Raw genomic sequence first — 13,700 nt, 5'->3', positions numbered from 1 at the left:
GTACTGGCAGCCATACTGCCCCGGTACTGTCCCAGTACTGCTGGCCGTACTGCCCTGGTACTGCCGCCTGTACTGCCCTGGTAATGCCCCCAGTACTGCCAGCACAACTGTGCCGGTACTCCGCTACTGCCCCCGGTACTGCCTGGACTGGCCCTGGTACTGCCCTCTCGCCGCTGCAGCCCTGCCTCCGTCCCACTGCGCCTGCCCTCGTGCGCTCCCTGCCCTCCCCGCCGTGCCCAGGGCCCGCCGGCTGGCTCTCCCTGCTGCTGCCTGCCCTGCCCCTGCACACACACACAAACACACAGACACACACAAGAGCACATGTGCAGCTGGTCCCAGACACATCAGGGCTTGAGGATCCTGAGGATGGACTTGCCAGGGCTGGGCTGTGGTCCTTCCCGGGTCACAAGGGCTACAGGCAGGCTGGGGTGGGCTTAGACCCCATGACAACCCAGGGAGAGAAGGGAACAGGACATCTGGGGAAAATCAGTACCTGGGAATATGAGCAAGATCAGCCTCACCAGCACAGCCGGCTTCCCCATCCTGCTGGTGGGGAAACTGAGGTACAGGGCAGCCTGACCTTGTGCACAGCTGCCAGCTTCCACATGGGCATTGGAGCTAGAGAAGCCCTTGTATAGGGCATCACCCCAAAGGATGTGCACTCTTACTGAAGGGTACACATGTGGCACCCAAAGGAGATGGCTGGGAGACAGGAGAGGGGCTGGAGGGACCATTAAGGTACTTCCTGGAGACCCACAGGGATCAGCACCTGCAACTGCTCTGAAAAGCCAACATCCAAGCATCACACATGCCTGGTGACACAGACGCACAGCAGTGACATGGGGGTCTGTGGCAGCCAGGCATTGGCACATGGTGTGTCTCCATGGGAGAAGAGGCAGCCGGATGAAGGATAGGTGAAGGGCAGAGCTGTAAGGGAGCTGGGACTTCTCTCCACTGACCAGAACCCACGGGTTTGATGGTTGGGTAGTCCTGAAAGGAGAGCCACCAAGTCAGTTGAGGATAACTTCCAGTGAAACAAAAATAACAATCACTTTGCAGCTTTGATGTGCCACGGCCACAGAGAGGGCTACACAAGCTGCCTGAGATCTGGCTCTCTGCTCTCTACTAAGAGAGTGTTTTGAGTAAACAGACACATTGCCAGTGGAAATGTCATAAGCCATTTCATCAGACACTCGAGCATCTTCCTTGGCATTTATGGCTAATCTGCTAATTAGTCAAGAAAAGTGGTCTCCTCCTTAGATGTAAGGAGAAGCAGCTGGGAACAGCACAAAGATAAAAGAGTAACTGCCCCGTCCCAGGACTTGCATCTGCTGGCACAGTAGACAGGTCCAAGCGTTTCCCTGACTACCTCCAGGTAGTGGGCAGGAAGCAGTGAGACCTCCAGAAGGGGTGGAGGAGGCCTGCGAGCCTGGCACAGTCCTGGCTCCACTGGGCGCTTGTTTGGATGCGAGGCAGGTGTCTGTGCACCAGGCAGGCTGGTGGAGTCTTGTCTGGTCGCACGGGTAACACACTGCACCTCTCCTGCTCCCCCTCGCTTTGATAAAATCTCTTCTTTTGATGCTTGTATTGCTACTATTTAACTGACAGCACAGAGCGTGGGTCCAGCTGGAGCTCCCTGCACAAGCACACGGGAAGGACAGGGAGTGCTCAGGACAGGAGTGAGCTCTCTTGAGGCAGGAGCTCAGCCCGTCACAGGAATAGCCTTTCTCTCTGGCCCAGAATCACTCACCAGACCTGTTCCAGAAGGGAAACTAGTGCACAAGAAAAGACGATACATCCTTTGCATCACTCAGCAGAGTTCCGGACGAGTCTTTTTGAGGCTGCAGTTCCAGCCATTTTAAAGCAGAGAAAAACAATTAGCAAAAAACTTCAGAGGAAAACACCAGAACCTTGATCTATTTTGGATGTGAAAGGAGGTTATTAACCTCCCCTTGGATCAGGGTCCATATACAGTCATGAGAGGAACAAACACAGAGCAGCAGGAAGGCTGGAAGAGTAGAGCTTCAGCCAGCAGCCACAACTCCACCACCAATGCTTACAGGGTGACCTCCAGTGGGATCAGTAAGACATGACAAATTTCCAAGTTACATGAAGTTACATCTTTATTTTAAAGCCATCTTTGCGCATTTTCAAGGAGCAGAAAGGGGAAAGAACAGGATCCTTTGGAGCTTCCTATTACCACCACCCCAGGACAGCTGCAGAGCCACAAGATTTCAGGCTGGCTACAGCGTGAGTTGACTGCTGCCTGTTTGGAGAGAACCAGGACCGCCAGCTCTGCTGAGCCAAGGAGCTACATGCACATGATGCCAGAGCTGTATCCTGGCACTCCTACATTCAACCCCCTCAACAGGCTCAGCAGAAGGATTCTTCAGGCACAGAAATGGCTGGCCCAGCCCTGTGCCCTGCTGTCTGTACACTTCATGAGCCCAGGTGATGCAGGCAGCTGCCTGAGGATTCCAGATCAGGTCCTGTCTCCCCTCTGTACTGGTCAGAGCAACCTGCACCTGGCACACAGACAGGTGTCTGTCCCGCTGCCTGGGCTGCTGCACACCCAAGCACCTGAAACCCCACTGGGTTAGCAGTGCTTCTCTGGGGCTCACTGACAGCACACCAACTGTTCTTGCTCAAGAAGAGGCAATTCCCATCTTCCACGATCCCCTAAGGAGTACAGCCTGGCAGCCCCTGGCAAGGGAACTTGTCAAAACACATTTTCAGACAGCTATCATCACACCCAGTTTAACAGTCTGCTCCTCCTGCCCTCCCCTCACACCTCTGTGAACCCCTGTGTTCAGCAGCAGCCGTGCAGCCACAGCCCCGGGCTGGTTTCTGCAGCTCCCCTGAACCACGTGCGGATCTGCCGCCTCAGGGCCCCCACGGCATTCCCCTGGTGGAGCGAGGGTGCTTCCCTGTGCTGGCAGCTCCCCGGCCTCCACCCTGCTTCCTCTTCATCTGGCCCTGTGATTCTGCTTTCAGTGTCTCAGTCCAGAAGGCATCAAAAGATCCTGGGGCCTGGTATCCTGACTCCTGAGGATCCAGGGCATCTTTGCTCAGCAGGACACATATGGCAGGAATGTTTCTCTTCACTGTCAAGGCATCGAGGCCTGCCTCAGGCACAATGGGTTCCCAGATTTCTTCAATCTGTTTGAAGAGCACTTTGGTGATCTGGTGCAGCTCCTTGAGCCTTCGTTTCATGATTTCCACACAGGTAATGGTCTTGCTAACAGCCTTGCCTGAGCCAGTGAAAAGAATCTGCCTCACTGAGTCCTGCTCCATCTTGCTCATGGCATAGCCCATCAGATTCCTAATTTTGCTCCCGTCCTTCACCTTCATTTCAATAATATCAGCAGGCAGGTCAGTGAAAGGAGGAGGACAAGGTTTCTCCACAATTTTGGTCTTCTTATAGTTCTCCATTCTGCAATGCTGAAAAGGAAAACAGACCCATGAACACACTGCCCACTCTAATTGCTGCCCAAAGAAACTCTCACCACATTTAGCCACAAGCTTTTCTCTGAAGGGCACTCTGAACTATCAGGGTTGGGAAATCCTGGAAAGGGACAACCAAAATATTAGCCCAGTCCTCTTAAGGACATACTTACAATATGAATGATACCACAGGGCAGCCTGAGTTTTGGCAAGCAGGCTGTGAAAAAAGCAAGTGTTAGTGTTGTGGGCTTAACCATGGTGACATGAAAACACTGCTGTATCTCAAGAGAAGACAGAACAAAAAGTGAGCTGGGGTGACTGAGAACAGAACTCGGGGATGCTTGCCACACCAGAACATGCACAGGACAAATTCAAGCACAATTTACATGCAGCAAGTCGTGTACAAATACAGGCTCATGGAGACCTGACCAGCCTAGCTGAGGCTAAAACACTGCATGTCACAAGGGAGATGGCAAGCCAGGGGTTGCAGGAATAAAAAAACATTTCCTCGAGGGAAGGACAGAAAGGCCAGGCCTCGCAGCTGCCGTCTGTGCCAAGGCAGGTGCCATCCTGTCCTAGGTCTGCTTGACCCTGTGCAGGGCAGCCCACGTCCCCACCGCACAGCTCAAGGGGCTGAAGGTCGCAGTACTTTGTTACCCGCAGGCTCCTGAGTCCCGCTGCGCCCAGACCCTGCACCCCGCACCGCGTCCTCCTCGGCACACGCTCCGAACCCTGGGAGCACACGAGGCCCGGGCCCTCACGCGGCCGCCGCCGCCATCGGAGCCCGGGGCGCCGGGGGGAGCCGGAGAGCGCCGGGGGGCGCCGGGGGGAGCCGGAGAGCGCGGCGGGATGCGGGAATGCCGGTGGGAGCCAGGGAGGTCCCGGACGGGCGCGCGGAGCCCGCGCTCACCTGCGGCCGCCGCAGCGCGCGCCTCGACACAAGATGGCGGCCGGCGCCGGGCGCGCGCACGCGCGAGGCGGGCGGGGCCCGAAGGAGGCGCGCGCCAATCGCACGGCGGTGACAGCGGGGGCGGGGCGAGCTGCGGGCCCCGCGCGGCACGGCGTCCCCAAACCTAACCCTAAACCCTGACCCTAAACCTCTCCATAACCCTGACCCTGACCCTAAACCTCACCCTAACCCTGACCCTAACCCTAACCCCAACCCTGACCCTAACCCTCACCCCAACCCTAACCCCAACCCTAACTCTGACCCTGACCCTAAACCTCACCCTAACCCTGACCCTAAACCTCAAGCTCACCCTAACCTCAACCCTAACCCTAACTCTGACCCTGAACCTAACCCTGACCCTAAACCTCACCCTAACCCTAACCCTCACCCTAAACCTCAACCTCACCCTAACCTCAACCCTAACCCTAACCCTCACCCCAACCCTAACGCTGACCCTGACCCTAAACCCTGACCTTAGCCCTGGCCCTAAACCTCACCCTAACCTTGACCCTAACCCTCACCCTCACCCCGATCCTAACCCTGACCCTAACCCTCACCCTGACCCTAGCCCTGACCCTAAACCTCACCCTAACCCTGACCCTAACCCTCACCCTAACCTCAACCCTAACCCCGACCCTAACCCTCACCCTGACCCTAAACCTCAACCCTAACCCTGACCCTAACCCTCAACCTAACCCCAACCCCGACCCTAACCCCGACCCTAACCCTGACCCTCACCTCAGCTCCTCGGGCAGCTGCAGGGAGCGGGGCTTTTCCGCAGGCCTGCAGCCCCACCGTGGTTTGACAGCCAGCGAGGCTGCTGATCAGAAACAGCTCTGGGACCGGCGAGCTCTTCTGGAATTCCTGTGGGCATTCTGCCCGTTCCTGCAGGACTCCCAGGGTCACACTCAGCTGGGCAGTGTTTCACCGACCTGAAGGGTTTGAGACCCTTGCAAAAGTATGGCCTTGGAAACTCCATGCTACAGCCAGACCAGGCAAGGCATGGCCTATGCCTCCCTCTAGAAAGGCAAAGAGCCAGAACGGGCCTTAGACTGCAGCAGCCTCAGGAAAGCAGAGGCAGGATAAAGGCAAAAGCTGCTACCTTCTCTCAGCACACAGATAGGAGAACAGCAAGGCAGAAAAGATCCCTAAGACCAGATTCTCCTGGGCAGACAACTCACACAAACAGGAAGAGTGTGGAAATGGTTTCCCTGCCCTTGGCCCAAGGCTGAAAGGAACCACTAGCCGTTTCCTGGAGGCTGCAAAGAGATCACTGCCTGGGGAAATATCCCCAGTCTGTGCCAGGAGCAGTCCTCACACTGAGGGAGAGACAGACAACCCAGTTAGCATTCCAGGACTTTACTATGGCCCACAGTAAGCACAGAAATGGGGTTTTGAAATACATTAAAACTGAGATGCATTTCAGAGAAATAAAAGATTTGCAAACAGTGGCAGATTAAGGAGCAGTGTGGCTTTGACTGGCGGCTGGCACAGTTCTGCACAGAGCTGGGTGCTCCAGGATCCTGCTGCGTCACTTCAGCATGCTCGCACCAAGCAGGAAGGAGCTGAGACCAGCAGGATGCAAGCTGTGCCACAGGGGCTCTGGACATGCCACTCTCCCAGCTCTGCCATCACTCTGCCACAGGTTTTGCTTGTTTGGCCACTTCCAGGCGTGTCAGGATTTCATTCCACTGCACAAACTGCTTGGAGAGAAGCAAAGTCTGGACACAACACTTAAGGAAAGTTATGTGGAAACTGTGAGGAAGAAACCTAGGTCAGAGCATCCTGACAGCACCATTACAATTTTGATTCCTTAGGAGAGGCCCAGGGCACCAAGGCACTTCATGGATTCACTCCACCCAGTGGCTGAGCCACTGCACAGCACCATACACCCATGGGAGTCCAGGAGGTACTTTGTGAACTCCACACACCACCGCCATGCAAGGGCTTTCCACAGCTTCCCTACCCACTCTGGCTTTGGGATGTGCCTCAGCATTGGGATCCTTCGCAGCCAGGACAGTGACATAGGTGTCACCCCATCAGAAAGGCTGTTAAACCCCAGGCTGGAGATGCAATGGGATCAGCCAGGGGAAGGAGTCAGTTCAGGAGTTCCAGGCATTTTAAAGGATACCATTTTGTTGTAATCCTCAAGGAGTGTCTTGACACTGTCAGTGAGATCGTGACGCTTCTCCTGTGAAGAGGGGAGCCGCAGTGCATGATCAATAAATAAGGTGAACAACATACCTCCCTTCCCAGTCCACGACAGCATGGCAGGAAACTCATCCAAGGCCAGCACTGAGATCAGTGCTCAGGCCCTGGCTGTGGTGCCCACTGCAGCTGGACAGGTTTTCACAATTAAGAGAAAACTGACAAACACTGGTCCCATGAAGCAGCAAACCCCCCAGGCTTGCACTGCTGCTTGCCTTTCCTCAGTATCCAGGCTTTGCTTGCCCCGGAACAGAAACTCAGAACAAAATGCTGAAAGAGACCATTAGGAACTGCCCAGGCTGCTCACTGCCAGCTCCAAGAGTGCTCATACAGGGAGGGAAAGGGTGAAGGGACAGGCTGACAGTGTCAACAACGTTCCAGAGAGTAGGACACTGGAGGAGAGCAATGCTTCACCTCAGAGTCTCAGTAAAAGGGGGAATTCAAGATGGTTAAACCAAATGTCCCTTACTATGTGTCACTGAAAGCTGTTTTGAGCAGGGTTATGGTGGGCAAATTTCCAACTTGGACCAAATTCACAGAAATCCTGGCTCCTTTTTCCCCTAGGAGTACTTAAAACTTCTTTAAGACTGTAGTATGAAAATTCAGATTGCAAAGAACTGCCATAAATGAGCAATTCAAGCAATTACAAATACTGGGTGTCAGTACAGCCACTTGTAAAAGGTTTCTAGGCCCTTCTACTCAATACTTATAGGAATGTTCACGGTACCTGCTGCTGTATGTGGATCTGTGAGAGCCTCTGCAGTTTGGCTGCATGGTCAGGAACCGCTGGAAGCACAAAAGAGAAATCAGTTTGGGCTGTTTTACAGCACATGGGATTAGCTCCCAACGTAAACCCCAGTCTTCCTCCATGAGCACAGCATGGCAGAACTCCACTTGCTGAGTGCAAGTGTCCCACACTATAGATAAAACTCACAGAGGATAAAAAAAATTACATAACTATCCTGCACATGGCACAAGCTCAGGGATGCCCACAGCGAGGGCTACTCACGAAACACACGGGACTAAACCACTGGCCAGAACAGATATTCTGGATGTAAAACAGCTCACAGGAAGGAATGACCTGCCAGGCTCCACCCCCTCTGCCACAGTGCTCTCTTTAGCCTGCTTCACAAGCTACTCTATCACCTCCATGACTTTGCAAGGGAGACTAGGGCAGCATGTGGCAGGAGCAGACTAACTTTGTACTCAGTTTACTTTCACACCACTAAGCTGTCTTCTTCTCTAGTCTCAGACTCAAGAGAAAAGAAAGCAAGCAGGACAGGCCACAGCTTAGCAGGTGGCATTTGCAGCTCCAGCTTGCAGAACATGCATACCTTGGATACTGGTGCTGTCCAAGATAGGCTGGAGGTTCTTCACTTGCTCCAGAAGGGCTGCACGGGCAGGAATAGCCTGTTCCTCTGGTTGTGTGGGGACAAGAAGCAACATCAGTAAACACAAAACACTGCTCTGGCTTTTCACTAGTGGTAATTTTCCCAGCTGATCTGTCTTTACAGAAAGGATTCATGATTTTTCATCACTTTTGTGCTGCTCATCCCTGGGTCTTGACTGACACCAATTTCAGGCAGGAGAATCTCCACCACGTTCTAATGATAGGACAAGGAGTGTACAAATGGAAAGAGGGGAAATTTAGGCTGGATATTAGGAGAAGATTCTTTACTGTGAAGGTGCCCAGGAGGATGTGGATGCTCCATCCCTGGCAGTGTTCAATGCCAGGTTGGATGGAGTCTGAGCAACCTGGGAAAGCTGGGGAAGGTGGATTGGGACTGGATGGTCCTTAAGTTCCCTTCCACCCCCTTAACATTCCGTGATTCAGTGGAATTCCACTGACAGATTATACTGGTCACGGGTTGATCAAACTCCTTGGGTCAAGAGAGGACAAGGCTAGGGGATGTCAAAACACACCCAATTGTCCCAGCCTGGAGAATACTGAAGTGGGGTAAGGAAATCATCCTAGCTCCCGCTTTTCTTACCAGCCTTTGATGAATTTGGGGCTAAATTGAATGATCAATACAGAAGAGATCAGAGCTGACAAAACTGCAGTGTGGCTGTGCACAAGGGAGCACTGAGGGTGACAGACACCCTTGTGCAAACCATCTCTCTGATACCTCCACAGGGCCTGCCGTGCCACATTTTACCACTGAAGAAAATAAATTCATCCTGACCCATCTTAGAGAAAGGATGCTTTATTTGCAGTGCTACAAAAGCCTCCTCTTTCCCCTCATCTCATACCTGCCAAGATGAACTGCAGCTTCATAGTGTCTGGAACAGCCATCCTGTCAATGTACTGGGGGTCAAGGTATTTTATTATATCTTCAACTGGAGGGATAAATAGGTTTGGAGACGAAAAGTAGGGAGATGTTATGGCATTCATAAGAGCAGCATTTCATGGAGAGCAGATCCTGACATGGGCAGATGGAAATTGAGCAAATAACAGGCTCCAGCCGCCCATTTCCCACTCTGCCTGCTGAGCTGGAGATTGCAAGCACATAAACCTCTCCCAGTTATTTATTTCTGTGCCAAACAAACTGAAATAAGCGCCCAAGCCAAAAAGGTGTGGGGAAGGTATTTTTGTTTAGAGCAGTGAAACTGTTTGGAGCTCCCCCCTCCCGCCCTCTGCGATCCCTCCCGTTCCGCAACAGCCGCTCACTCTTCTTAAACAGGATTTTGATCCTCTCCCTCTTGCCGGCGATATTGTTCAGCGCCACCTGTACCTTCACCAGCTCGTCTGCCACCTGCAGAGGCACAGAGGGAGGGGAGGAGGCTGTCAGGCCCCGCCGGGCAGCGGCACCCCAGGCCCCGCCAGACCGCACCAAACGGCGCCCGGCCGCTCTCCGCAGCTCCCCCCGGCACCTTTTGCGGCCCGCAGCCGCCGAGGCCGACGCGTTGTTCCAGCTCCTCCAGCCGCCACTGCAGCCGCCGCAGCTCCGCAGCGCCCGCCGCCATCTTCGTGCCGGGCGGAAGCGGCCGCGCCCCACTTCCGGCGCGCCCTGGCGGTTGCCATGGCGGCGCGTTGCTAAGGACCGCGGTTGCCATGGAGACGGGAGGGGAGGCCGCGTCTGGCGGCGCGGAGCCCCTCTCAGAGGATGCGGCGCGGTCGATGGCGATTTGCACTGCAGAGGGAGGCGTGCAGCCCTCCCGCTGCCTGGGAAGGCAGTCGATGGCCGCTTCATTCCGGCGTGGTCCTCCAGGAAAGAGGCGCTCAGATGTATTAAAAGGAATTGATATAGCGATCCGTGCGCATGCAGGCCCTTTGAAATGCGGGAGGCTGCCGCCGGCTTTCCCCCAGGCCTCTGTGTGCCCGCGTTCACCTTTCTGTTATTGATTGCCACAGGTGACACTCGTGAAGAAGAGAACTACTAATGAATGGTGCAGCCAACCCCAGCCGTGCCACTGCCTTCAACTGGCACTCACAATTACACAGACTTCTAACAGGGATAAAATTAATTCATAGTAGCTGCATCTGCCACAGAAAAAAATCCAGAGGGTTTCCCAGCTGCACAGCAAAAAGTATCTGAGGGTGCTTTAGGTAGACTGTAGCCAGCAAGTCAAGGGAGGTGATCCTGACCCTCTACTTAGCCCTGGTGAGGGCACACCTCAAATGCTCTGTCCCTTTCTGGGCTCCTCAGCACAAGAGAAACAAGGAGCTACTGGAGAGGGTCCAGCAGAGGCCACAAGGATGATCTGGGGTCTGGAGCATCTCTCTTCTGGGTATAGGCTGCTGGAGATGGGCCTGTTCAGTCTGGAGAAAAGACTGAGGGGATCTCATGAATGCATATAAATATATCAAAAATTGGTATCAGAGGGCATGGTGCCAGACTCTTTCCAGTGGTGCCCTGTGACAGGATGAGGAGCAATGGTCATAAAACAGAAGGAAAGACTTCATTATCCTGAGGGTGGAAGAGCACTGGAACAGCTGTGCAGGGAGGCTCTAAAGTCTTCTTTCTGGAGATATTCCAACCCCACCTGGATATGTTCCTGTGTCACTTGCTCCAGATCACCCTGTTTTGGCAGGGGGGTTGGACTGGGTGATCTCCAGGGGTCCCTTCCAGCCCTGATGATTCTGTGATTCTGTGAATTTTCAAAGCACATTCTGCTGTCATTCTCTGTATCCCAGGGCTCAGTCCCATCATGTACTGATGACTTCAGCAGTGCCAGGATGAACATGGGCCTGGGTTTTGCACTGCCATAGCCCAGGCACCAGGGAACATCAAGTCAAGGTTCCAGGCCACTCTTTAGATAAAAACCATCTCCTAACTGCAGGTATTTTGCTAACATCACTGATAATGTGGGAGGCATGGCTTTAAGGAACCCTCCCATTGCCCTTTGCTGAAAGCTAAATCTGCTGTGCCGTGATAAATCATTGTCCTTACAGGTACATTCCTACTGGGCATTGTATAGTCCTACCAGGGTGCAGGAGGGAGCTGTGGGGTGGCCCAGTGCCTCAGCAGCCCTTATGCTCCCCCAGCTCACCTGCAGGAGCTGTGCAGAGCACTTAGGCAGCAGGAGAAGGCTGAGGCTTCGTGTGTGCTGCCTTTTCTTCCCAGGGATCGATAACTGGGATCTTCAGAGGGTGAAGAGCTGAGCTTTGTTCCACAAAGGCGACAAATAGAAATGGCTTCATTAGCAGAAGCACCTGGGGGCTACAGGAGGGGCCAGGGGCAGCAGGAGGGCCGGGGTCTGTGCACACAGCGATGGTCTGTGCTTAGAGGGCACCAGCTCTACTGTGGCCTGGGCCCAGCATGATGGGCAATGCCCCAGACACACAAACACCTGTACTAGAGGGTCCCAGACTACCCTGAGCTGAGAAACTCAGGCAGTCCTGGGCCTCACGCACTGGGGGCTTTGGGACTGTCCTCATCCTCCTGTGGGAACTCAAAATGTCTCTCAGACATTTTTGGAGGTTCCAGGCCTTGGTCAGAGGCATTCTAGACCCCGGCAGGCAGCTGGAAACAGCTGTGATTTCGAGTTTGAACCATGGAATGAATTACCAACTTTGAAGGTGGAACAAGCAGTCACAAAAGGTTAGATAGTATAGTAAAAGTAGTTACAAAGTAGAGGGGAATTTTTTTTGGTATTGTACAGGGGGGTTTTAGCACATGTACAGGGGGGCTTTTACTTTGTACATGGGGATCAGAAGTTCTAAGATGGAGGAAAGTGGGCTGATCCTGTTCTTCCTCTTTCTTCTTCCTTACCTCCATGTTCTTGGTGATGTTGGCATTCACAGATTGGTTTAGAGTAGAAAAGCACTTGGTTATATAGGTAGTAGGTATTGGGGAATAATTGTAAACATGTTATACGTGATATATCTTATGAAAGATAGCAGCAGACCTGGGCGGGGGGAGAGAAGAAGAAGACACTGGGCAGTGAGGGTGTCAGTGTGTGTGTGTGTGTCTGCCTGGGCCGCTGATCAAACAGCCGCAGCCCAAGAACCCAATCTGTTAGATAACTAGCAATAAACTGCCTTGAGACCAAACAGCAAGAGACTGCAGAGTTTTTCTTTGGGAGCATGGGTTGGAGGAGAGACTTTACCACCACTTGAGACCCCAAACCAAACACGGTGTTCTCACATCCACCCTTTAGAGTTCCATCCATTTTGCAAGCCTTGGAATGGAGCTGCAGCTACAGCACTGATTGCCCACAGCCCAGCACATGGAGCCTGTTCCCTGCTTCCTGGGCATAGAAGCAGGCCTTTGACCACATCCCCTGGAGCTTGCAGGGGCACACTGATTCAATCACTTGCCCTCAGCTCAGTGCTGAAGCTGGATTCAATGCTCCATCGGCTGGGCTGGATTGTCCCCTCATCCTCCAACTACTCTCTCCTGCTCAATTACAGTCCCTGCAGGACATGGGGAAGCAGGCATCAATCACGGCTGTTACTCAGGTGACAGCAGCTGTGTCCCCAGGCTCCCCAGGGAGTACGGAAACACACATCACCCTCTGAGCCTGGTAATGAGTGGGGACGGGGCCCGCATGTGCCCTGCTGGTTCCCTGGGGCTGTGGTGCTCGATGAGCTGTGGCCAGCACTTCACAGCAGTGCAAAGGGACACAAGACCGCAATTAAGGCTGCATCAATCCCACTCCAGCTCTGCTTCGTTCACTCACAAACAAATCCCCCCCACACGCACACACATATGCCTTGTTCATGAACCTTCCTCCATCCCCAGTGGCCAGACCACAGGGGTCGACCCGCCAGACCACAGGTCCTCTGCAGGGGTGTCAACCCATGTCCTCAACACGTTTCCAGCGTGACACCCCACCCTCCGCGACACCCCCGTGTCCCGAGGCTGGGTCCGGGGCGGGCAGGGCTGCTGCAGCACCCTGGACAGCGACAGCACTCCCGGGTGGGCTCAGAGGTCCGGACTGGGGGTGCTCCCTTGCCTTGGGAATCCGCGCTGGGATGTCAGCGGGAGTCCGGGCTGTGGCTGTCTCCGAGGGGCTGTTCTGGGAGGACTGGGGGCTGTCCTCGAGGGGCTGAGTTGGGGCTGTACCTGAGGAACAGCAGCTGTTCCCGAGAAGCTGTGTGTCCCCAGGGGTCTGAGTCTGGCCTCGGGGAGGGGGCGGGGTGGGGACTCAATCAGGAGTTTCTGCCCCCTTGGGTGCCAGGGACCTATCTTCGTCGTTGCCTCTAGCCGGAGTGTCTGTCCCCACGGGAGCCCCTGTGCCTGTTCAGATGTTCAGGGGGCTGCACACGTGTGGCAGTCCATGTGTGGGCATGAGTGTGACAGTCTCAGAGTGCATGCCATTGAATTTGTACAAGGGAGTACACATGACCACCCACATATGTGTGTGCCTCCCAGCTCCACCATGGTCACCTGTGTCCTCTGTGGGCACTGCTCATGTGCCAGGTTGGCGCATCACTCCTGGCATCTTACCAGGTCCAAACTGACACCCCCATGGACATGGTCTCAGCAGCTCCAGTGTCATGTTTCCTTTCCTGCACAGGGCAGCCTAATCGGATCTCCACTCATGGGTGAGCTGCCACTGAGTGCTCATGGGGGCTCAGCCAGGCTCATGGACAGCCTGGCTGGCACAGCTGAAACTGGTGACCTGTCTGATCCAGCCCACGTCTGCGAGCTCT

The 13,700-nt window shown here is 54.3% G+C and overlaps 2 protein-coding genes across 4 annotated transcripts; both read right to left on the bottom strand.

Annotated features, from left to right (window-relative positions):
• Nucleotides 1-2,097: 2,097 nt before the first annotated feature.
• Nucleotides 2,098-4,413, bottom strand: RPP25L (ribonuclease P/MRP subunit p25 like). 3 transcript variants are annotated; one of them, XM_021554608.2, is made up of 2 exons: nt 4,355-4,413; nt 2,098-3,441 (listed from the first exon to the last, which is right to left on the bottom strand). In XM_021554608.2, exon 2 carries the CDS (start codon nt 3,430-3,432, stop codon nt 2,884-2,886), a length of 549 nt encoding a protein of 182 aa, XP_021410283.1. In that variant the 5' UTR covers nt 3,433-3,441; nt 4,355-4,413; the 3' UTR covers nt 2,098-2,883. The 3 variants fall into 3 exon arrangements, with proteins under 3 accessions (XP_021410283.1, XP_077646362.1, XP_021410284.1); XM_077790236.1 differs by lacking the exon at nt 4,355-4,413 and adding an exon at nt 4,102-4,189; XM_021554609.2 differs by lacking the exon at nt 4,355-4,413 and adding an exon at nt 3,614-3,892.
• Nucleotides 4,414-5,736: 1,323 nt separating this feature from the next.
• DCTN3 (dynactin subunit 3) lies at nt 5,737-9,604 on the bottom strand. The gene is made up of 7 exons (XM_021554720.3): nt 9,473-9,604; nt 9,270-9,354; nt 8,852-8,938; nt 7,936-8,019; nt 7,329-7,387; nt 6,525-6,584; nt 5,737-6,114 (listed from the first exon to the last, which is right to left on the bottom strand). The coding sequence occupies exons 1-7, from the start codon at nt 9,563-9,565 to the stop codon at nt 6,025-6,027; spliced, it is 558 nt and encodes a 185-aa protein (XP_021410395.1). The 5' UTR covers nt 9,566-9,604; the 3' UTR covers nt 5,737-6,024.
• Between the last annotated feature and the right edge of the window lie 4,096 nt (nt 9,605-13,700).

This window comes from Lonchura striata, chromosome Z (genome assembly GCF_046129695.1).
Source record: "Lonchura striata isolate bLonStr1 chromosome Z, bLonStr1.mat, whole genome shotgun sequence".
Taxonomy (NCBI): Eukaryota; Metazoa; Chordata; class Aves; order Passeriformes; family Estrildidae; genus Lonchura; species Lonchura striata.
The sequence above is the reverse complement of the archived record's forward strand: the minus strand, read 5'-3'. Positions and strand labels throughout refer to the sequence as shown.